Source organism: Callionymus lyra, chromosome 16, assembly GCF_982586985.1.
Source record: "Callionymus lyra chromosome 16, fCalLyr1.hap1.1, whole genome shotgun sequence".
Classification (NCBI taxonomy): Eukaryota; Metazoa; Chordata; class Actinopteri; order Syngnathiformes; family Callionymidae; genus Callionymus; species Callionymus lyra.
In genome coordinates this window covers 11,573,037-11,593,811 of record NC_141833.1, presented here as the reverse complement: position 1 = coordinate 11,593,811, position 20,775 = coordinate 11,573,037, and the positions used below count along the sequence as shown (strand labels likewise).

Sequence of the window (20,775 nt, the reverse complement as noted above, 5' to 3'; positions counted from 1 at the left end):
TTATATATGCCTGTATCTATTTTACAGAACTTAACAGGACATCTGAATATTCCTGCCTATTTCCCCATTTCCAGAGGAATAAAGTGTCCAATAAATCAAATTATTGAATAGAATATGATCTGCTACATTAAGCACCGACCTGCTGTGCACATCTGCCTCACCGTTTAATGCTCGTTAACATGCCAGGTGAGTCACAGACGCGCACTTTCTCCTTCCATGTTACAGCTGTCAGACCATCACTCAAGAGCACTGCATCATCCACTCGGCCATTCTGTCAGAAGTCTGCGTGTTAGGGGCGACATCTTGTGGCGGAGCTGGATATTTCAGGTGCAATGGAACTAAAAATGTTTTCTTGTGTCGTCGACTCGAAGCAGATGTGAGTTATAATAAATATAAATGTTTACTTATAGTTGTATTTAAGTCAATAAAACATGGCGTTTATTCAGGAATTAGTTTTGCTCGAAATACATTTAAAATCACGCTCACCTTCAATGACGTCAGCGGTTGAACCAGACTCCTCTCCCAGAATGCCTCGCGCGCTATGGAAGCCCCCTGGTAGTTGTAGTCTTTTACGTTGTAGTCGTTTTTTCCTTGTGTATCGCGTCGGTCTGGTGGAGGAATCTGGTGGCCAAAGACAAAACACATGTGAAATCTCGGACCAGGACCAGGTAGGTCGAACCTCTTCCTCCCGCCGAACCCCGAGCATTAAAAAAAAAACAAAAAAAAACCCTGCTATTGTTTGACGTGTCGCGGTGTTGTTCATGCTGTCGGAATGTTGGGAAGCGGAGCCGCGCGTACATGGCGATGCTCGTCCTTTTGTTCCGCCAGCGTGTGTTTAGAAGAACCCTGGCTCAGAATTCCCAGGAATGTTCCTCAGGACAAAAAAAAACAAACAGTGACTGGAGGTGCACGTTAGCCGCCTAGCGTGCGGTTCATGTTTTGGTTTTGCACGACAACATGTCGACACTTAGTCCAGAAAGAAGGTGCATGTGAGGAACATCCAACCCGCTATTTGGACGAAAATATGCAAAAACCGTGCAGAAATGTCAGCTGAAGTTAGCGCCTAGCTATTAGCAAGTTAGCATTCGGGTTGTCGCTGCTGCTGCTATGTTTACATCCGGTGAGGTGTTTACATTAGTTTACATGAGAGCGACAACATTCCAGGTATTGTGTTTGTTTTTGAAAAGTTTGACAGGAAACCTGTGGTGGGATGTCAGGTTTAACGTGTTATGTATCGATTTGGCGGGTCAGTGGAACACCTTTGACATGCTGACAGGCTATTCTGTTTTATTATTATTATTATTATTGTTGCCACGCCCCCTTTTCTCAAGAGACGCTATATTTATTGATCACTGTCCTGTCAATCGCAATCATCATAATATAATAAGGTGATATAAATCACACACACACACACACACACATGCATACATATCTACATATCTATATCTATATCTATATATATTGCGCTGTAAGATTAAACGATAAATCGATCCACGTCGATTTATTAGTTGTCCTGTTGTATTGGAGCAAACGGTTTTTCACCCCTTTAAATAAAATTAAAAATTAAAAAAGGATCATGTTCAACCATACGGACTGCAGACACCCGAATTTAATAAAAAACATCATATACTAGAAACAACATTTAAGTATTAAGCATGTGCTGCTATCAAGTCATTGTTTTGACTTCAGCTCTGGTGATGTTGTACCATGGAATCTTGTGTTTGGTCTGCTGAGGATACCATCTTGCTGATCTTGCAAAAAAAAAAAGAAAGAAAAAAAAACGGCAGCTGCTTTTGTCACCTTCACTCACTTGTGTGTCCTTATGTTTCAGGCTTGTGCATATATATGGAAACATGTCGAAGAAACGAGGCAGGTAGGATCACTGTTTTTTTTTTTTTACACTTGATTATCGAAATATTTGCATAAACTAACCAAGCTGCCAATTTAAACTTAAAATAGCACTTTGTATATAAACAAGAATTATATGATGGATGATACAGTTATTTTTTTGTAATAATATAACCCATTAATTTCAGATTAAATGGGTAGCAACTTTTTCCAACTCTTTTCTTACTTTTTAGCTTTCAACTTACTTTAAATAAATTAAAAAGTAATAGTAAGTAAGTAAGTAACAGGTATTAGGGTTATTAGGTGCAGTTATTGGAGCCTGAAATGGCTCTGAAAGGAAGAAGTAAGCCAGAATTTAAAAATTGATCATGAAAGAAACTGGCAGCCAGTTCAAAGGTTTATGGACTGGGAAATGTAAGTTCTTCTACTAGAGCAGGAATAAGTGTCAGTTTTTCAGCAGTAAAAAAACCCCGCTTATAAAGTAGGTTAATTCTGAATTAAATTAAATACTCCCAAAAAGGGGTTGCAAGATATTGGAAATAAGTGTGATATTCGATATTGGTGTCTTGAATTGCGATATCGATATTAATGCGATATTTTCACCTAAAAATGTAGCCGCATGCATGCGCTACCGCGAGTACTGTAGGGGAGGTCCGGGGGTTTAGAGAAGGAAAACGATGCGATATTTTTAGTTTATTTTCACGCTTTGGTGCCAACAAATTTGGAGAAAAATAGTTTTGCGGGACTTGCTTCGGTTTCCCGTGACATCTAAGAGGAGCCGCCGGCGCATCGCTATGTCACCAAATCAATAGTAAATTAGTAAATCCCACCTCCTTGTACACAAACACATAAGAGTTTATAAATGACCTTAAAACTTAGCTCATTAGCATACAGCAAAGACAGACAAGTTTACCCTTTTTTGGAAGATCCGCGATTTTATAAGAATTCTGAATAAACAATATGTTGCTTTAGCAAAGGGTGTTGAAAGAGATGACCTGCTGACTGTATCAGTCTTGTTTGAGTAGCGCTCATAATTTAGTCTTACTTTCATGTATATACTGAGCTAAGTCAGCGCCACGGCAAGATGCGTCGCCATAGCAACTGAGCCTAGCAAGCTGCGCCGCACAGCTGACAGACAGAAGGAGACATAGAAGTACAAATTGACAACTTTACAGAACGTACAATAAAATAATTATAAATGATCGCACATGTTTTCGATACGCACATCGCTCGTGCCAATATCGCGATATCGATATTTTTTTCGAGCAGCCCTACTCCCAAACATCTTTCTTATTGATCACTAAACTATTGCATTATTTCATTTATTTAAAAAAAACATCCTTAGATTTGTTCGGCCTTTCACGGTCAACGTTGATTTTCAAATCCTCGCCGTGTGCCGACAGGAAGCGTAGCAGCGAAGAGCTAAGCGAGAGCTCCGCGTCGACCTTCAGTCCGGACCCCGACAACCTGCTGGGGCGCAGGATCCAGCACAACTGGCGGGAGAAGGGGAACACCACCAAGTGGAAAGGCACCGTCCTGGAGCGACTCACCGTCAACACGTCCCTGTACATGGTGAAGTACGACGGCTTCGACTGCGTCTACGGCATCGAGCTCTTCAAAGACAACCGCGTCTCGAACCTCCAGGTGTTGACGGAGAAAGTTGGTAATTGGTTCCGTCTTTTCTTGATCATCTGTTCTTTTCTCTTTTTTGTTCTGCGGAAAATATATTCCTGCGTTGTGTAACGCAAATAAATAATGACTATAAAGCTAATTATTTTTATATCTGCCAGTTGGAAAGTTGTGCTAAGCTGATTGAAATGAATTTAGGAACATCTGGCGGTTTGACGACGGTCCCAATTAATGCGTCTCGTTCCTTCCTGCAGTGAATAATAAGATCAGGGTCCCTCCCGGGGCCGAGGAGCTGGTCGGTCGGGCCGTCGAGCATCTGTTTGAGAAGGAAGACGGCGAGAAGAACGAATGGCGTGGCATGGTGCTGTCCCGAGCCCCCATCATGACCCACTGGTATTACATCACGTACGAGAAGGACCCGGTGCTCTACATGTACCAGCTGTGGGACGACTACAAGGACGGGGACTTGCGGGTCTTGCCGGAGTCAGGTATGACGATGGAACGTTTCTTGTATTTAAAAGTAAAGTAACTTTTTTTTCTTAAAAGTGTGAAAAGGTCTGACGGCTCCACCCGGTCATGCGTTCTTTTAGGTTCACGTTTAACAAGGCAAAGTCTTCATGCACGACTTCTCACGACTTCCTTGTAAGCCTTAAAAGTATCTGTCAGAAGCTAATGATCTGTTTTAGCAAGTGATCAGTTAAAACTAAAAGTTAAAATAAGTTAAGAGATAAATGTGTTTTATGTGTTAAAAATATGTGTTAAGCTGAAGTAGTATAAAGTCTAAAATATAGCAGACTTATAGTATGCTTCAATTTAAATATTATGAGAAATATCTATGATTCAGCCCTTGTGTTGTCTCCAGGTCAAGGTGACCCAATGGCCTGAAAATAAATGTGTTGAGGTATCCCTTGTGTTTCCTCTGGATCAAGGTGACGCTTGGGCCTGAAAATAAATGTTTCTAAGGTATCCCTTGTGTTGGCTCTGGGTCAAGGTGACCTGGAGGTCTGAAAATAAATGGGTTTGAGGTATCCCTTGTGTTGGCTCTGGGTCAAGGTGATGCTTGGGCCCGAAAATAAATGTTTCTAAGGTTTCCCTTGTGTTGCCTCTGGGTCAAGGTGACCTGGAGGCCTGAAAATAAATGGGTCTGAGGTATCCCTTGTGTTGGCTCTGGGTCAAGGTGACCTGGAGGCCTGAAAATAAATCTGTTTGAACTATCCCTTGGGTTTGCCTGTGGGTGAAGGTGACTAGAAGGCCCAGAATATATATTGGTTTGAGGTATCCCTTGGGTTTTCTCTGGGTCAAGGGGACAGTTGTGGACTAAAATAAATGTGTTTGAGGCATTCATTGTGTTTCCTCTGTGTCAAATAATGATCACTTCTACGCCGCCTCTGGTCAAAGTGACCCGGAGGCCAGGAAAAAATGTTTTTGTGGTATCCCTTGTGTTGTCTCTGGCACTGCATATGTGTTCATGGAAGCCACAGAAGTCGTTCACCTTGACCCAGAGAAGGCTTAGAAGTAATCATTATCAAAAGACTGTTCTTAATAAATTAAAATATATATAAATATACATACTTTTTCTATACATAAATCAAAAAGGCAAAGATCTCTAGAATGAAATAATAGTGGATTGACTATTAAAGATTCATTTTTATTTTTAAGTTAAATGTCCAAAAGAAAAGTAAATATACAATAATATTGATACATTTCTATAGTTGAATATTATTATATTATATATTTTTATTTGAATCAGCATCTTTTCTGTCCGTCCATCATCCAGAAAACAAGCACCTGCTTCCAGCCGACAGGAAGCCGGGGGAGGAGCCGGAGAGCCTGGTGGGTAAGCAGGTGGAGTACGTCACAGACAACGGCCTGAAGAGAACGGGTCTGGTCATCTACCAGGTCCCCGCCAAACCCACCGTCTACTACATCAAGTACGACGACGACGTCCACATCCACGTGTACGACCTTGTCAAGACCACCTGAAAAAGTGACTGTGGGGGTCTTATTCTGACGCCTTTATTTTTACCTGGCAGGTCGTTCCGCTTCATAGTGTTACCGTTTTTATCCTTTACAGCAGGAGGCGACGTGCCGGAGATTCCAAATTTAATTTCTATTTTTACATTTCTCCTTTCATTCTAAACATATTACGAGACGTCTTATTTTTCTCCGTGACCTTAATTGTGAATAGAACCGGTTCCGAGAGCCGGTTGTACAGCCCAGCAGATGAAATGGAGCTCCAACCACACTTGTATATTACGACTTCATCTATGGTTTCATGTTTTTAAGTATCAAACTAAAAAAAGAGTCGGCGTTTTCACTGACGCGTCCGTGTTTTACTGGTGTTTCATTTCACCCTTACATGCTATTTATTTCCCCTCTGAACCGCTTTGCTTTTTCTGTGATGCTGAATATAAGAGATTTGTACCTTGACAGCGATCGCAGATGTCACCGTTTATATGTTACTCGACTGAAAAAGAGATATTTCTGTACGTAAAGGTCAACTTTTTCTACTCTGGGATGTTTCCGTGTCACTATTTATGCTGCGACATGTTATTTGCCAAACTAGGAAATATTTAGGCCACAAAAAAACCTTTTTGCTTGTTCTAATCCTGAATTTTTGTCATGTAAATATAATCAGAAATTATAATATGAATTTAAAAAAAGCTGTCGGTTTATGTTTTTCATTTGTGTGTTTGACAAGCACAATGTGTTGTTTTGTTTAACTCTGACCAGATGTTTTTTTCCAGATTGGGTACACAAACATATCTTGATCAAATGGTCTGTTGAAGCACTTCAGAGAACGCAATGATTGGATCGTTGTTCCTCCATTCTGTGAATTTAATTTATAATCAAAGTGTAGCCTGAATTTTGTGACATCGCCTTTACACGATGACATCTTTAAAAAAGTTATTTTTAATTAAAACATTTCAACTGGAGAGCGCTTGTTTTTGTGGTTCTTTGAAAGCTCACTGCTCCCCCTGGTGGCCACTTTTGATCATAAACGACTAGAACAACGTGATGAGGACCAGCTGCTCCAAATTCACGTTTGTTTTAATAACATGTGTTTTTGCAGGCGTGTCAAACTGGGAAAAAAAATAATTAGTGCAACCTATACCAAGATCATGATCCAACAGATCTTAAACCTCATTTTCGGTTTTGCTTGACTTTTCTTTAATTCCCCTTTTAATCACTGTGCTGATGAGCGTCTGCGTTTAAAGGCCAATCAAATCAGAGGATCAGAATCTGCTAATTAATGTTGAGCGTGATTAAGAACCAGAATCATCCAAATGTCCCTCAATATCTCTGACATTTCTTTTGCTGTTCCAGGTGTAGCTGTGGAAATGGTTAAATATGGTGTCGGCTAATGAGGCGGTGACTTCACAAGTTAGTCGATCAAAGGTTAATCGATTGGTCGTGACTGATTCTTGGAATCATTTACAGCTTCTTATTTCACATAAAGTGTTTTCACATCTCGTGTCAGGTTCACGTGTTCACGTCAAAGTGTAAAGACTAATGGGTTAATCCTGCTCTTCTTCGTGGTTATATAATAGTCCCGTTCATTGAGAAAAACAACTCGCTTGGGTTCGATATTTACTTCCAAACGAACGACAACTAACAAGTTACCGACTGCTAAAGTGCTTTGACCCCTAGTTGACCTCTGACCTGATCAATAGATGGGGACCCGCCATCTCCTGGTAATGACGAGCTTTGAAACAAATTGAGAAACGAAACGAAAAACTGGATTTATTGAAATAGTAAAGATGAAAACAAGCATTTTGTTGGTTGAAATTTTAATATTATATTCTTATAAGTAGGTGTGTGAGAAAATATTGACATCGTGATTTAGTTTGTATCGTAGTACTTTTATAGTTTATATTTCAAAGAAGTGCTTAAGTGAAATTATTCAATCTTTTAAAATGTATTAATAACAACCAAATATTCATTCCATTTTAGTTTTTCTGTCGCAATTAAACTTCCAGCCGCTAGATGGCAGCAGTCATCACAATCCTCCGCGGATGAAGGAACAATCAGATCCCAGTGGTGACTGAGGACGAGAGGATACAGCTTTCAACGCTGACGTTTTTTGACATATTTTGGTTTAATAACACATGAAAGCAGTTACGACTTTGTCAAGAGTCATGTGATCTGGACGGTACAAATATATCCATGATGACACTGTATCGTGATACGTATCGTATCGCCAAACACACAGACGAAGGCCATCAGCTGACTAAACGTCTCCACGATCCACTTCTACTCCGGGTACTCTGGTTCCTCCTACAGTACATATAGAGGTTGATCGAACACTCTATATTATGTGTTAATGTCTGTTCATTGGGTACCTTGCCTCTCGCCCTGGACAACTGGGACGGGCCTGACGTGACCCAAATAACAGAATAAGGTGTAGAAAATGAATCTGAAGTCTTGGTTTGCTCCCTCAAGTGTAGGTTCTTATGTCGCCCCCCCCCTTCACTGCCGGTGCCAGCAGACGTGCAGAACAGTTGGTGTTCTCCGGCGCCAGCATATAAGGAGGATGTTACGACACGTGGCCTCTGCTCCTGCAAATATGTCTGATGCACACCGTCATATGGATTTTTTCTCTCTCTCTCTCTGGCTCCTCATTCAAACACCTGCCTCCGTGATCTCGGTATGTGAGGCGGGTTAAATCTGGGTGACAGCAGGTCGTCGTTGACCCCCCACCGCTATAGGAAAAAAACAAAAAAACCCTGTTTTCCTCCCTCTTTGTGCCTCTTCATCGTGTTTCTGTTTCCAGAAAAAGCCCAGCTGTATATTCCTCTAACCTGCCAGCTCTTTTATCAAAGGACCTTCCTGGAAAAACCTTGAAACTTTTTTTTTTTTTTCATAGGTATTGTCCGTTGAGCACATACAATTGACTCTTTTGTGTTGCCTAGCAACCGGTTTTATATATGAAAACCAGCATGCCACCAAACTAGACTCGCGGGGTGAAGGAGTGCACATGCGAAAAAATCTTGAGATTTTTTTTTCCCCGAGAGGAGCTTTTTTGTTTCCCCCCGCGATCGATCGTGAGATGATTAATCGTTGATCTTCGGTCCGAGATGAGTCGGACGGACGGTCCTGACCTCTGCTCTCTCCACCGCTAACACACATGCAGTATAGATGAGTGAACACTGACACATGCATATTCATGCTGCACGGCGTGACCCATATCTGTGCACAGGTGACAAACACAGATGTTGTGAGAGCACTGACACATATAACACACACTCACACACACACACACCTTGATTGTGTCGTGTTCACCACACACGACAACCCACAACGAGGAGTCACACACACACGTATTCCTGAATATTTACTTTTTTTTTTACTTATGATTAGTCAGTTATTTTAAAAGTGTCACTAGGTTTGATGTGTACTTTAATTTCAAGATGCATTACTAAATATAAATATATATATTTATTTGATTAAGGCTGTAATATATAAAAAGGAATAGATAAGTTGTCCTAAATATATAACTGAATATAAATCAATGGAAAATATATTATAAATATTCATCTTTAATATTAAAATAAATGAATATCTGCACATAATAATACTCAATTTATTATGGGAAATAAAGAATAAATTGTTATTTTAGAAGAACCAATGCATTGGTTTTTAAGTGTGTGTGAATTTAACAATAGTTCTGAATTGTAAAATAAATAATTATATATAAATATATATAATTAGGAAAGCAGGAGGATTCTTTAAACATTATTTAATTGTATATACATTATATAAGATTATTATTTTTAATTTACCTCTAGCACAATGTGCAATATTGAATGGTATTTATTGAATAAATTGTTATTTTAGAAGAAGTTTGTGTGAATTTGATGAACAATAAACTATTCAAAAATAGTTCTGAATTGTAAAATAAATATATAATTAGGAAAGTCTTTAATTGTTATTGAAATGTATATAAATTATGAATTCAAATGATATATTATTATTATTTATCGATTCTATGCCATGTTGGATTGTCTTTCGTGGAGGTCTTAAAGGAGCAGAGTGACGGACAGTTTGTGATGTTTCTGCTCCTTATATAAGATGCAACACCAGCAGAACATGCCTGTAAATGGCTCCGTCGTGGCCCCCAGGCTGCACTTGGTCAATAGCAGAAAACACACTTAGGCAAAGGTCAAAACACTGGTGTTTATTTTATCTGCCAGATCTTCATATCAGCTGCAGGCATGACGAGAAAAATACTCACTATTAAAAAAAAGGTAACTGAACTTAACGCTGATATTCTAAACACATTCTCAGTCACTGGAACACACTTCAATCATTGATGCACATTAGTCACAACATCACACAAACGCTTGAATCTCGATGACACACAACTGCTCACACAGTTGTGTGTCATCTCGTTGAGGTGAGATGGATGGGAACGTTCGAGGAAGCGCAGAGTAAGTAAATAAGTAAGTTAAGGTTATTTGTAAAGTGCCTTTCTAGACCAGGGTCACAAAGCGCTTTAACAATCAAAAGCAATATACAGTTAAAATATGAATAGCATGAATAGATCTGAAAGTAAGAACCAGAATTTTAAAATTGATCCTGAAAGAAACTGGAAGCCAGTGAAGAGTTTTAAGGATCGGAGAAATGTGAGTTCTTCTACTAGAGCGGCTCAGTATTCTCGCTGAGAAAAAAAGTCTACTTTAATGTATACTTGAGTCATTTTACCACACAAATACAAAACACTTTCTTCATCGGTTGTCGACATTTCTCCTGCACAAATATACAAAAATAATTTGTGTTTTCATTTACAACACAATCTGTTTCTGTGTTGTCTTCATTGTGAGGTCGGAAAAACATAACCAGGTAAAAGGAGAAAATAATTAAAAACCAAAAAATTCCATCAGAACTAGGATAAAGTAAAAATTCAACAAAGAAACAAATCTAAATCTAAGCACATTTTTATTGAATATATAAATATGTATATATATTTTTAAATAATTTCCCATTGTCGTCATTAAGTGTGTTTCTTATTCTATGGGGTGTTTTGTGTGTCACGGCAGGATCCTTTAATACCAATTATTTTTTTAATTACTTTCTTTATTATATCAGCAAAACTGCACTTATATATGGTTATTTAGCATGTTTTTACTTTGGGATTCTTTATATACATTTTATTTAATAAATTAATAACTATTAATTATATAAAAATACGTTGAATATATAGTTTTCGGTTAATAACCATCCTAACAAGGTAACAGGATGTCTCGGAACATTGGGAAGCTTCTTTAATTCTCGTGGCGCACTCGTTACTTTCTTTTCTTCAGTTAATTAAAATGTTCTGAAAGATTTTAGCAGGTATTTGCGAGCACTTTTCCGCTCGGCCGGGCAGATGTTACGAGTCAGCGGATGCAGATAACAGACTTGTAGTCACAGCAGGACACTTTTGGCACCTCGTGGATATTTCTTCTCCTCAACCCTTGTGTCTGGATTAAGGAATTAAGAAAGTCTTTCCTTCGAGGCGAGAGAAGGGAATTGAATTTTGACCCCTTTTTTTTAAATAAAAATCCTAAATTAAGAACCGAAACATCATGTTAAACTCATCAAATCAGGGCATTAAGATGTCAGTGTTGGAGATGACTTGGTTTCTTCTTGAATCCACGCGTTAAGGTTCATATACGTCCAGAGCTGCGGAGATTATCATCTTTAATGAATCCAGGTTTTCTAATATTTGAATGTCACAGGTGATGGATCCGCCTCAGATCACGGTCGACCCTCCCGAAGGTAATTTGTTTTATCTCCGTTTATCCTGGGTAACCTTTTTTCTAAATCACCAAGCGTTTTTTCGGACGCTAAACTGCGACTTTGTGCTCAGCTCGAAAAGAAAAACAGGACGTGGACGTGATTGTTCATTATTTTACTGAATATATGTCATTAATATTGCTTTTGTGAGAAGCTCCTACTTGACCATGTGGAAAAACAGATGCTGTCTGACCACTCATGCAGGTATCCTGGTAACAGCAAAAATAGACATATGTCATTTTTATTCCTTCTCCCTCCCTCCCCCCTCTCACTCCCTGCCTCCCCCCTGCACTGATGATGTGGACAGGAAAACTAGAATGTGAGTTTGTTTTCCCAAAGATGCTTGTGTCGGATTTATTTGCATGGAGGTGATGATTGAACCTCAACCTTTATCGACAATCGAATAAAGGACATTAATATCAGCGACGATGTGAGTGCTCGTCGCGATTGGTTTATATTTTTTAGGAGTGTGTTTTCACCCGACAAAATAATTCAATATTGTACCTGTGCAATGACAGATTACATTTATTCTTTTTTTAAAATAACACTTTTAGAATTAGGGGTTAATATGAATACAACCGTTTTCTGTCATAATTATTAAGAATTATTTGATTCAATTCTCTGGATATCAGCACCTTTAATAATACATGTTTTTCATCAAGACTTATATATATATATATATTCTACCTGAGCAGACAAACCAGCTGCACCAGACAATTTATAAATGGCTTCATGTCGTTTCCAATTTAATATGATTATATTTTTATATATTTCTATCACACTAAACAACTCACAGCACGTTTTCTTTTATTGTTTTAATTCATGAAATGTGTCATTATAAGGACCACATCCTAATCATTCATAACTATTTAACATAAAGGGAAATTGTGGTCCGGTGACGATACGAAGATGTCAAATGTTGAAACCGTTGGCACCGAGCAGACCCGGGGTCAGCATGGGGCACCGTGATTGGCTTACAGCTACGCCGGGTGCGACACACTGAGATACAGCGTGTGTTCTGACAACTACATATCAGGGACAGCAGGGGATTCGGAGAAATTTGAGTCACTTGTAAAGGCCCGTCTTGACCCGGGTTCACTTCTAATGTGTGGACACGAACTGAAGCGAACACTTTATTTAGAAATATCTTCATTTTATCCAATATTATAATTTAAATAAGAAGCGATGACAACCTTCTGTGAGTCGATATGTACAATATACATGTAATTAATCTAATCTACTCCTGAATTGACTCAAAAATAAACTTATCTACAGGTAAATCATCAGAACGTGTCACATCAACAGGTGATTATTAGTGTTATGTGTAAACCCCCCCAACCCCCCGCCAAAAAAAAAGAAGACAAATCATTTCCAATTTGCTGAATTTATTAATAAGCAATAAACATTTGAATTCTATCGACAGCCGCTGGGGTCCATAATCAGAACAGCAGATAAGGAGATGATTGAAACAGGTAATAATGTCACGCACCAAACGTCGTTATTGCAAAGTCGACCGCGGTTTTAATTTCCTGCATTTCTCTTCCCTGGACATCAGCGCTTGAATTACACTTAATTGCATTTTGTAATTAATTAAAATGGCTAAACACAAAGGGACGCAGGAATGAAGCAGATGGTATTTAAAGGATTTTTTTTTTTCCTTCTTTTTTCCTAACAACGCAGCGTCAAGAGGCGGCTGACGTGGACTGAAGAGCTCCGCCGGTGCTGAGAGGCAGACTGGGACTTGTTGTTCTTTGATCAGCATCACAACAAAATCACTAGTCTTCCACTCAGAACCACCAACACTTCACCTCTCTGCTCCAGTCGTACCTCCACATCCAGCGCCTGGAGAGAAGGAAGAAGAAAGAAAAAAAGAGGATAAAAAAACAGCAACAGGCGTCCATTGACTGTACAGGTGTATGGATTCTAGAGTTGTTAAGATTATATGTAGTGATGAAGAGAGCGTGTGTTGAGTCACAGTGGAGCATCCGAACGCGCTGTCGTGGCTCAGTCTGACGGGTCTTGAACTTTAGACGGTTTTGGAAAACGTCATAATTCTCATCTATGTGTTCCTCATTTCTCTCTGAAGCCCGTTGACATTCCATCCTTCCTTTGTTGTTGTAATGCCAACCTTTCAGATCCTCTCTAAAGAGACGGGTGGAGGAGGAGGAAAGGGGGGCCGGGTGTGTGAGGGGTGTGAGGGGGGGGCAGACAGATCACAGCATCCACTAATAAATGAAATAATGTGTGCGTGAATCCGTCAAAAACTCAAAAATCTGTCCATCAAATTCCCTGATTTTTCTGCTTCCCAGCCAATTACAAGAGAGCGAGGGGGAGAAGGTGAAAGATTGTCCTGCATCTCCAGTATGTTTCTAATCTGGTAGCTATGCAACAAGACTGGGAGTGAGTGGAAGGGGGGATGGGAAGATGGGGACAGTTTAGTGAAAGGATGGAAGGGGGGGAAGGAGGAGAGAGGAGGGAAGAAAAGCTACTTCCTTTAAGTGCAAAACAGGGAGAAAAAAATAAAACTACAGCAGAAATGTCACATTTTCTATAATTAAATGTTCCAGGTTTAAATGGAGGAGGAGGGGGGGGGGGCTTCTGATATTTCAGATGGCCACTTTGAGTAAACATAGATGAGTGTAAAAAAAAAAAAAAAGAAGACTGACGTGCAGAAACCCAGGAGGTGGGAGCTGTCCAGACTCTGGTGCTGAATGACGCCCTACTTTTCGTCCATCTCGTCAACATCTCGCCTCGACGTCGGCCCAGGCAGAGATAAAAAAAAAACACACACACACACACACACACACACACACATGCCACCTGTTGCTGCCCCGAAGTTTTCTCTCTGGAGCTTTTTAAACAGCGCAAAATCCAGCGCCGTTGGACGCGCAGCAGAGAAGCAAAGACCGGCGTCAGATGCGTGTGTTTCTGCTCGGATCACGTCAACACGACGACGTGGAAAGACATTTTTTATCCGAGGAGCAGGAAGAGTCCAGAAGAACCCTCCTCTACAACTACCTGAATATCACGTTTGCGATTTTTTTTTCCTCCATCAAAATCGTTTTTATTACGCGACTTATCTGTGTTTTTTTTTTAAAAAGACGAATGATCAACACGTTGGCAGTATTTTAGCAACGATTAGCCTAAATGCTAAATGCTTACTCACCTTCGCTCCAGATGCTTCTTCTCTTCTTCCAAGGTTCTGGACAGGCAGTCTGGGTCGGAACCAGCTGCTCCCAGTTGTGTTCGGATGATGGCGGTGCTGGTTCGGCTGCAGGAAGATGGATCGGCGCACTTATGTACGAGCGGAGGAGAGGAGGCGCGGCGAAGGCTGATGACGACATCGAGCGGGAGCCAATCGCGTGCCTCGTCTCATCCTGACCTGCTCTGGGTGCGGCCCAGACAAATCACATTACATGAAGGTCCATGAACCAGAGCGTGTGGCTGCATATGGTTGTGGTTAAAAAAAAAAAAAATAGATCAGAGATAAAAGGAGTTTAAACGCTACATTAGCATTTAGTGTTTTTTTTTCTCTCTCTCTCTGATAAACGGTGGAAAAAAAGCGGCACAGTAGTAGAAACATGGTGATGCATTTCATTGGGCTGTTCACTGAGATATTTCATACTGTATGGGTCATCCTGTGTAACCTGTGCATTTGGAACCTGGTGTATGTATTTAATGAAATAAACGCTGTTAAATTTTGCTACCTATATAATATATATATAGTGTTTTGGCATTTTTACCAAGGAAACTAACTTCAGGGAAAACCCCACATATAATACACCTGGTCAATGTATTTAAAAAGTATTGTTAAGATTATGACATTGACGAATCTATTTGTTTTTTGATTAATAGCATAATTTATTATAGTAGTAGTATGTGTTATAAGTGTACCATAGTTTCAAACAGCACCCTGCTCTGCACCTGCCTATTATATATTTTTTATAACTGATTTATTATTTTTGCTTAGTAGATCTTACCGGCCTGTAATACCATATAGATAAAACCCATTCATTCATTCTTCTTCTACTGCTGATTCCATTATTGTCCGCCTGTCGCAGGGCACACAAAGACACACAACCACTCACATACACACTCGCACCTATAGACAGCATAGATAGAATTCTCAATCACCATCTGTATGTTTTCGTCGGATGCTGGAGTACCCCGAGTAAACCCACGCATGCACGGCAAGAACAAAATCCACGCAGGAAGGCTGCGGGTTTCCCCAGGCTGGAAATGAACCAGCAACCTTCTTGCTGTAATGCGCCATACTATTCTACTGTGCGCTTAAATAAAACTTTTTACAGCTTTGACTACTAAAAATTGACTTAAACACATAAAACTGTAAAGACAATGAAATGAGAAAAGTGTGTACTTGTGTGATGATGAGCAGCAAATTCAATAGAAAAGACATTGAAAAGCATATTTTTAAAATAATATAAAAATGGAGACACGGTTAAATGTAGAGGCAAGAAATAAAAGACATTTCACATTTTGAGAAAAACAACATTTTTAAGTTTTATCTTTTATATATGAAGCATGTGAATGTATTCACCTTTTTATTGCTTTCAAAATAAGTCAGTTAAAATAATACTATTAATAATGATTAACCAAAACAGGAACAGATAATAATTTTACTGAAATAAATCAATCTATACAATGAGAAGCATTATATGAAGATAAACATGTGATTTTATACTTCTAATAATAACCATGAACCAACTTATTTGCGAGGATTATGATCATCACGATCACATGAACTAAAAAGGGCACAAATGTTTTCTCTCAGAACTTAAACTTGAGGCAGAGTTTCAGTCTGAGCTGAAGCAAGAACCTCTCTGACCTCATGCGTCAATCAAAGATGAGACGTTTGAACCTTGAAGCATCGTTTTAGTGGAACCTGGAGCGAAGAAAAATTTAACTTTCACCCTCCTTCTCCCGTCTCTATTCATGCTTTATTTTGCTTCAATGTAGCTGATGTTATTGTTCTTTTTTCAACCATAAATGTCCTTGTTCTCATAGTTTCTTTTCGTTCACGCCGTGGTTATGAGTCGTACATTTCAGCTTAAGTAAGCATTTATCGACTCATTTTTTACATCGTCCCGGGCGACCTCGAAGCATGTAACGACAAATGCTGCTTTGCTTGCTCGATGGCTACACTTAGAAAATAATGTCATTATATCATAGAGTATAGCAGAGTAACAACACAAAGAGAGTTAATCATATAAGAAAGTGAGTAAATGTGGCAGATGAATTGTAGGAATAAGATGTATACTACTATACCTGAATGATCACATCTTAACATCGTATATTTACCGAAAAGAAATCTTTAAAAAAAATTGCTTTTGCTTAAATATATGAAAAAGATGTTTTCTTTCTTCTCTTGTACTTACAATATTCAATGTCATTGAGTTATTTCCACTTGGAATGGCAGGAACTTTAACTATCTATTGAGCAGTTTCACAAAGTTCCAAGTTTGCATTACCAATCCCAGGCTTAATTACTGACTACAGATGATTTACTAAGATTGTGCGTCGTTGAGACGGACACTGGCGGGGAAACAAACAAACACAGCTGCTGCTCCATTTAGCAACCTGTGCTAAATACACATAATTCTAGTAAAACAAGTTTAAAAATATCTGTGCCGTTGTTCAGAACACTCAGCGAAAGATAGGTAAGGTAAGGTAAGGTAAGGTAAAACTTTATTGATCCCTCAGGAGGTCTCCTTCGGGAAATTGTTTTTTACCAATAGCCAGCAATTTTTCATAAACAATAAAAAATAAAATAAGAAGACGAACATAAAGAGGAAGAACAAGATGACACAATCTAAGTCTAAAGACAAAGAAAAAGAACATAGGTCAAGGAAAGAAAAACAACAAAGACAAAGATACAAAGACTAACATGGAACAGAACATCCAGATACTCTCACTGCACTCCTGCCCCCGAACTCAGAATTGTACAATTTAATAGCCCGAGGGATGAATGAGTCCCTGAGTCTATTTGTTTTGCACCTGGGTAGGAGCATTCGTGCACTCATTCTGCTTCTCTGCTCACTGATGACAGTGTTCAGAGGATGACTGTCATCATCCATGATGGACAGTAGTTTGTTCAATGATCTCCTCTCAGCAACTTTCACCAGTGAGTCCAGCTTCATTCCAACCACAGAGCCAGCCTTTCTGATCAACCTGTCCAACCTGTTGACACTCCTCTTGGACACATTTCCACCCCAACACACCACAGCATAGAACATGACATGGTTAGAGAAAAGATAGAAGGGATTCCTCCAGTGTTACTCAGGCCAACAACTTATGTCTTCCTGTTGCTGGGAAGGAGTTTTCAGAACATTTTCCAAGCTTGAAAGCAGATCCAAGGACATATGCAGAAGCCATTTTTTTTTAAATCACTTGAAGTTTTATATGATTGTTATGGGAAAACAGCTTAATGTTGCCAAATCAGTCCTTTGAATCAAACTAAACACATACTTTACAAATATATCTGCTCTTGCACTTGAATAAAAATGATTATATGCTGGATAGAAATTAATTCCTTATGGTTATTTTTCATTTATTAAGGTTTCTTAGGCAGCATTGGTTTGGCCATGTGAAGCCTTTTTCCCATAATAATGATATAGTACTTCAGTCATACTTAAAAATAATTATTTCCCATCTCCGTTGATAGATTAATTTTTTACGTATTTCAATTCAAGCAATGATTTTTAATATGCTTTAATAACCTCAAATATAGTAAATCAATGATCTTTTTCTTCCTTAAGCATCATAGTATTCTGATTAAAGAGAAGAGCAGCTAAACTTCAACGTGCTTCAACTGAAAAGTTTCAATTTTTAAAAACCTCGCTAAGTTTTCTCCTTTTTTTAGTCTGAATCATTGACCCTGGGTATGAGTATAATCAAGACCTTAAGTATTACGTTCATCAACGCTTCCACAACGAGGCAGTGAATTCTTGGTAGCACTCCTGAACTCGCTCACAACATACTTTCCACTCTCCTCTCGAGATGTGTTTCGTCAGCAGCCGTCTTGAGAGGTGAATTCGAGCAGAGGGAGAACATATTTGACTGTTGATGAAACAACAGGTCGTGTGAAGTGAAGGTCAACGGTGTTGCTGGAGGAAAAACTCTCAGAAGAACATGAGTGGACGAGATGCACTTTTATCCTCGTCGTAGGTTCACACGGTCAAACAGAGAGGTGGTTCAGGGTCAACGGATTGTTTCTCAGAATCACATTTCTCTTTTGACTGCGGATTTTAAATTTAAAAAAGCACCATTATTAAATTAATATTGTGGCCGATTCAATCTATACAGTATTTCACCTTGTTCGCCTTCACCAACACCCACACACCATCACACCCGACCCTGTCAGAAAGTTTCACCTAATAATAGACACCCACCAATAAACCTGTGATCTTTGAACCGGCCCGAACCTGCTTCACATTTACACCATCCCAGTGTTTCAACACGGACGGTCCTGATGCAAAAACAACTCATCCCACCCCTGACACCATTTGTCTCCAGAGATTGGAGGATATGTATCTTAACGCTGCATTAGAAGAAAACCTACACAAAGACATGGATAGATATTTCTAGTTGTGGTTGTTGGTGATGGCAGTTCTACATGCAACACCATCCACCTCTACCGTAGATGGTAGGTACACTAGAGACCAAACCTAAGCCTGTTTTTTTGTTTGTTTTTTGGTTCTTCGAAAATGTCAGTTTGATAAATAAATTGAGTTTAAGTTGTACTTCTTTTTTCTGACTTACGTTTTGTATAATATCCTTTTTTTCTGAAAAAAAATACATATATATATATATATATATTTATATATGACATGTAATAATACACTTTAAAGTTTCCCTTTTTCTTATTCCAGGTCATAATTATACTTGTAAAATCCTTGCAACCTTTTATTTTAATTATAATAAAGCTGTTTTTGTTTGTTACTTCTGTCTTTTTGCTTGACAAACTGGTGGATCTTGGGGAAATTAACCTATTTTACACACATCATCATACAACTTCTGACACCGTTTGTCACTGACAGTGGAGAATACTGGGGACTTAATGCTCACCTCATCAAGCTAATCCTCTTAACTTAGTTCTATGAGTCAGCTGTGTCCATCCTGGATCAGGTACATTCAACTGAGTAAGTAAGTAAGTAATAGTTATTTGTAAAGATCTTTCTAGACCGAAGCAATACACAGTTAAAAATACTTACAAATGTAAAAAACTCTAAAAGATCAAGACACATAAGACAAACACAGGAGTCCCAGAAAATGAGGAAAAGCCTGCACAAATAAGAATGTCTTTAGATGTTTCTTGAAGGAGTCAGTAGATCATCAAATACAGAGGGAGATGAAGATCGTTCCAAAGCTTAGGAGCAACAGTCTGGAAGGATTTCTCTCCTCTTGTCCTGAACCGTGTGCGAGGAACCATCAGTAGATTCTGATCCACAGACCTCAGAGCCCGAGCTGGGGTGTAAGGCTGGATCAGATCACTGATGTGAGGTCTGACCATGAATAGATCTGAAAGTAAGAACCAGAATTTTAAAGTTGATCCTGAAAGAAACTGGCAGCCAGTGAAGAGTTTTAAGGATCAGGGAAATGTGAGTTCTTCTACTAGAGCGGGTCAGAATTCTCGCTGCAAAGTTTTGTATTAACTGCAGGTGAGACAGCTCCTTCTTGTTTAGACACCTAAATACATTTTCAAAATAGTCTAAATGAGAAGACACAAACGCATGGATTATAAGCTCCAGATGGTGTTGAAACCTGTATTAGATCTGGAAATCTTAGATCCTTGGGGCAGCTTCCTTGAGTCTAGAAAATCCCATAATTCCAAGATGGTGGTTCTAGTGAAAAGTGTTGCTCATACAGAAGTGATTAAAAGATGGTGGGGGAAGTCAAGGAGGATGTAACGTCTTGAGCAGGTGCAAGATTTACAGGAGGTTGTGAGGTCGGGGGACCAGGACTACCATCCGCGAAACTGAGCGTTTTTAATTTCCCTGAATTGCAACAGTCTACAGATGAACGTCTATCTGTGATACTTTAATAGTCGCAGGAAAACGAAGGTTTTTGTGTTTTGACATTTGCTGGAGAGCTGTTGACAGCCTCGACAAAGACCTGCTGATTCTCTCCCCGGCAGTTCTTATTTCACCACTTGCATCTCATTTGACATTTATGGTCTTCTTGCATTTCCTCACTGCTGGTGAAAATGATCACCAGACGTGTATTTGGCGAAGGCTAAATCAGACCATCTTTCTTTGACATCTGCTCTTTGCCAGGCTGCCGGAAAAAAAAAAACACCCATCCCCCGTGTCATGAATGGAAGGTGTTGCTGGGGTGAGTAACGAGTGTGTATTTGTTAACAAGACACACAAGTGACCCTCTCTCTCCGCTCTGCTCCAGATGACACAGAAGAGAGAAGGTTGGGTCGCCGCAGAAAATGAGTTCTTTCTTAACAAACCTTCCCTCCTTTGATATCCCTCTGCAGGGCCGGCGAACAATGCGA

The 20,775-nt window shown here is 39.3% G+C and overlaps 1 protein-coding gene across 1 annotated transcript; it reads left to right on the top strand.

Annotated features, from left to right (window-relative positions):
- Window positions 1–584: 584 nt before the first annotated feature.
- Window positions 585–6,413, top strand: LOC148063705 (spindlin-Z-like). The gene is made up of 5 exons (XM_087811529.1): window positions 585–668; window positions 1,832–1,873; window positions 3,252–3,511; window positions 3,732–3,965; window positions 5,255–6,413. The coding sequence occupies exons 2-5, from the start codon at window positions 1,854–1,856 to the stop codon at window positions 5,458–5,460; spliced, it is 720 nt and encodes a 239-aa protein (XP_087667655.1). The 5' UTR covers window positions 585–668; window positions 1,832–1,853; the 3' UTR covers window positions 5,461–6,413.
- Window positions 6,414–20,775: the final 14,362 nt, after the last annotated feature.

Excerpts from the sequence above, each read along its gene's own strand:
- LOC148063705 (XM_087811529.1), top strand. The coding sequence starts at position 1,854 with ATGTCGAAGAAACGAGGCAG. Across the intron at positions 3,512-3,731 it reads GGTGTTGACGGAGAAAGTTG|TGAATAATAAGATCAGGGTC; the intron begins GTAATTGGTTCC and ends TCCTTCCTGCAG. Across the intron at positions 3,966-5,254 it reads GCGGGTCTTGCCGGAGTCAG|AAAACAAGCACCTGCTTCCA; the intron begins GTATGACGATGG and ends TCCATCATCCAG.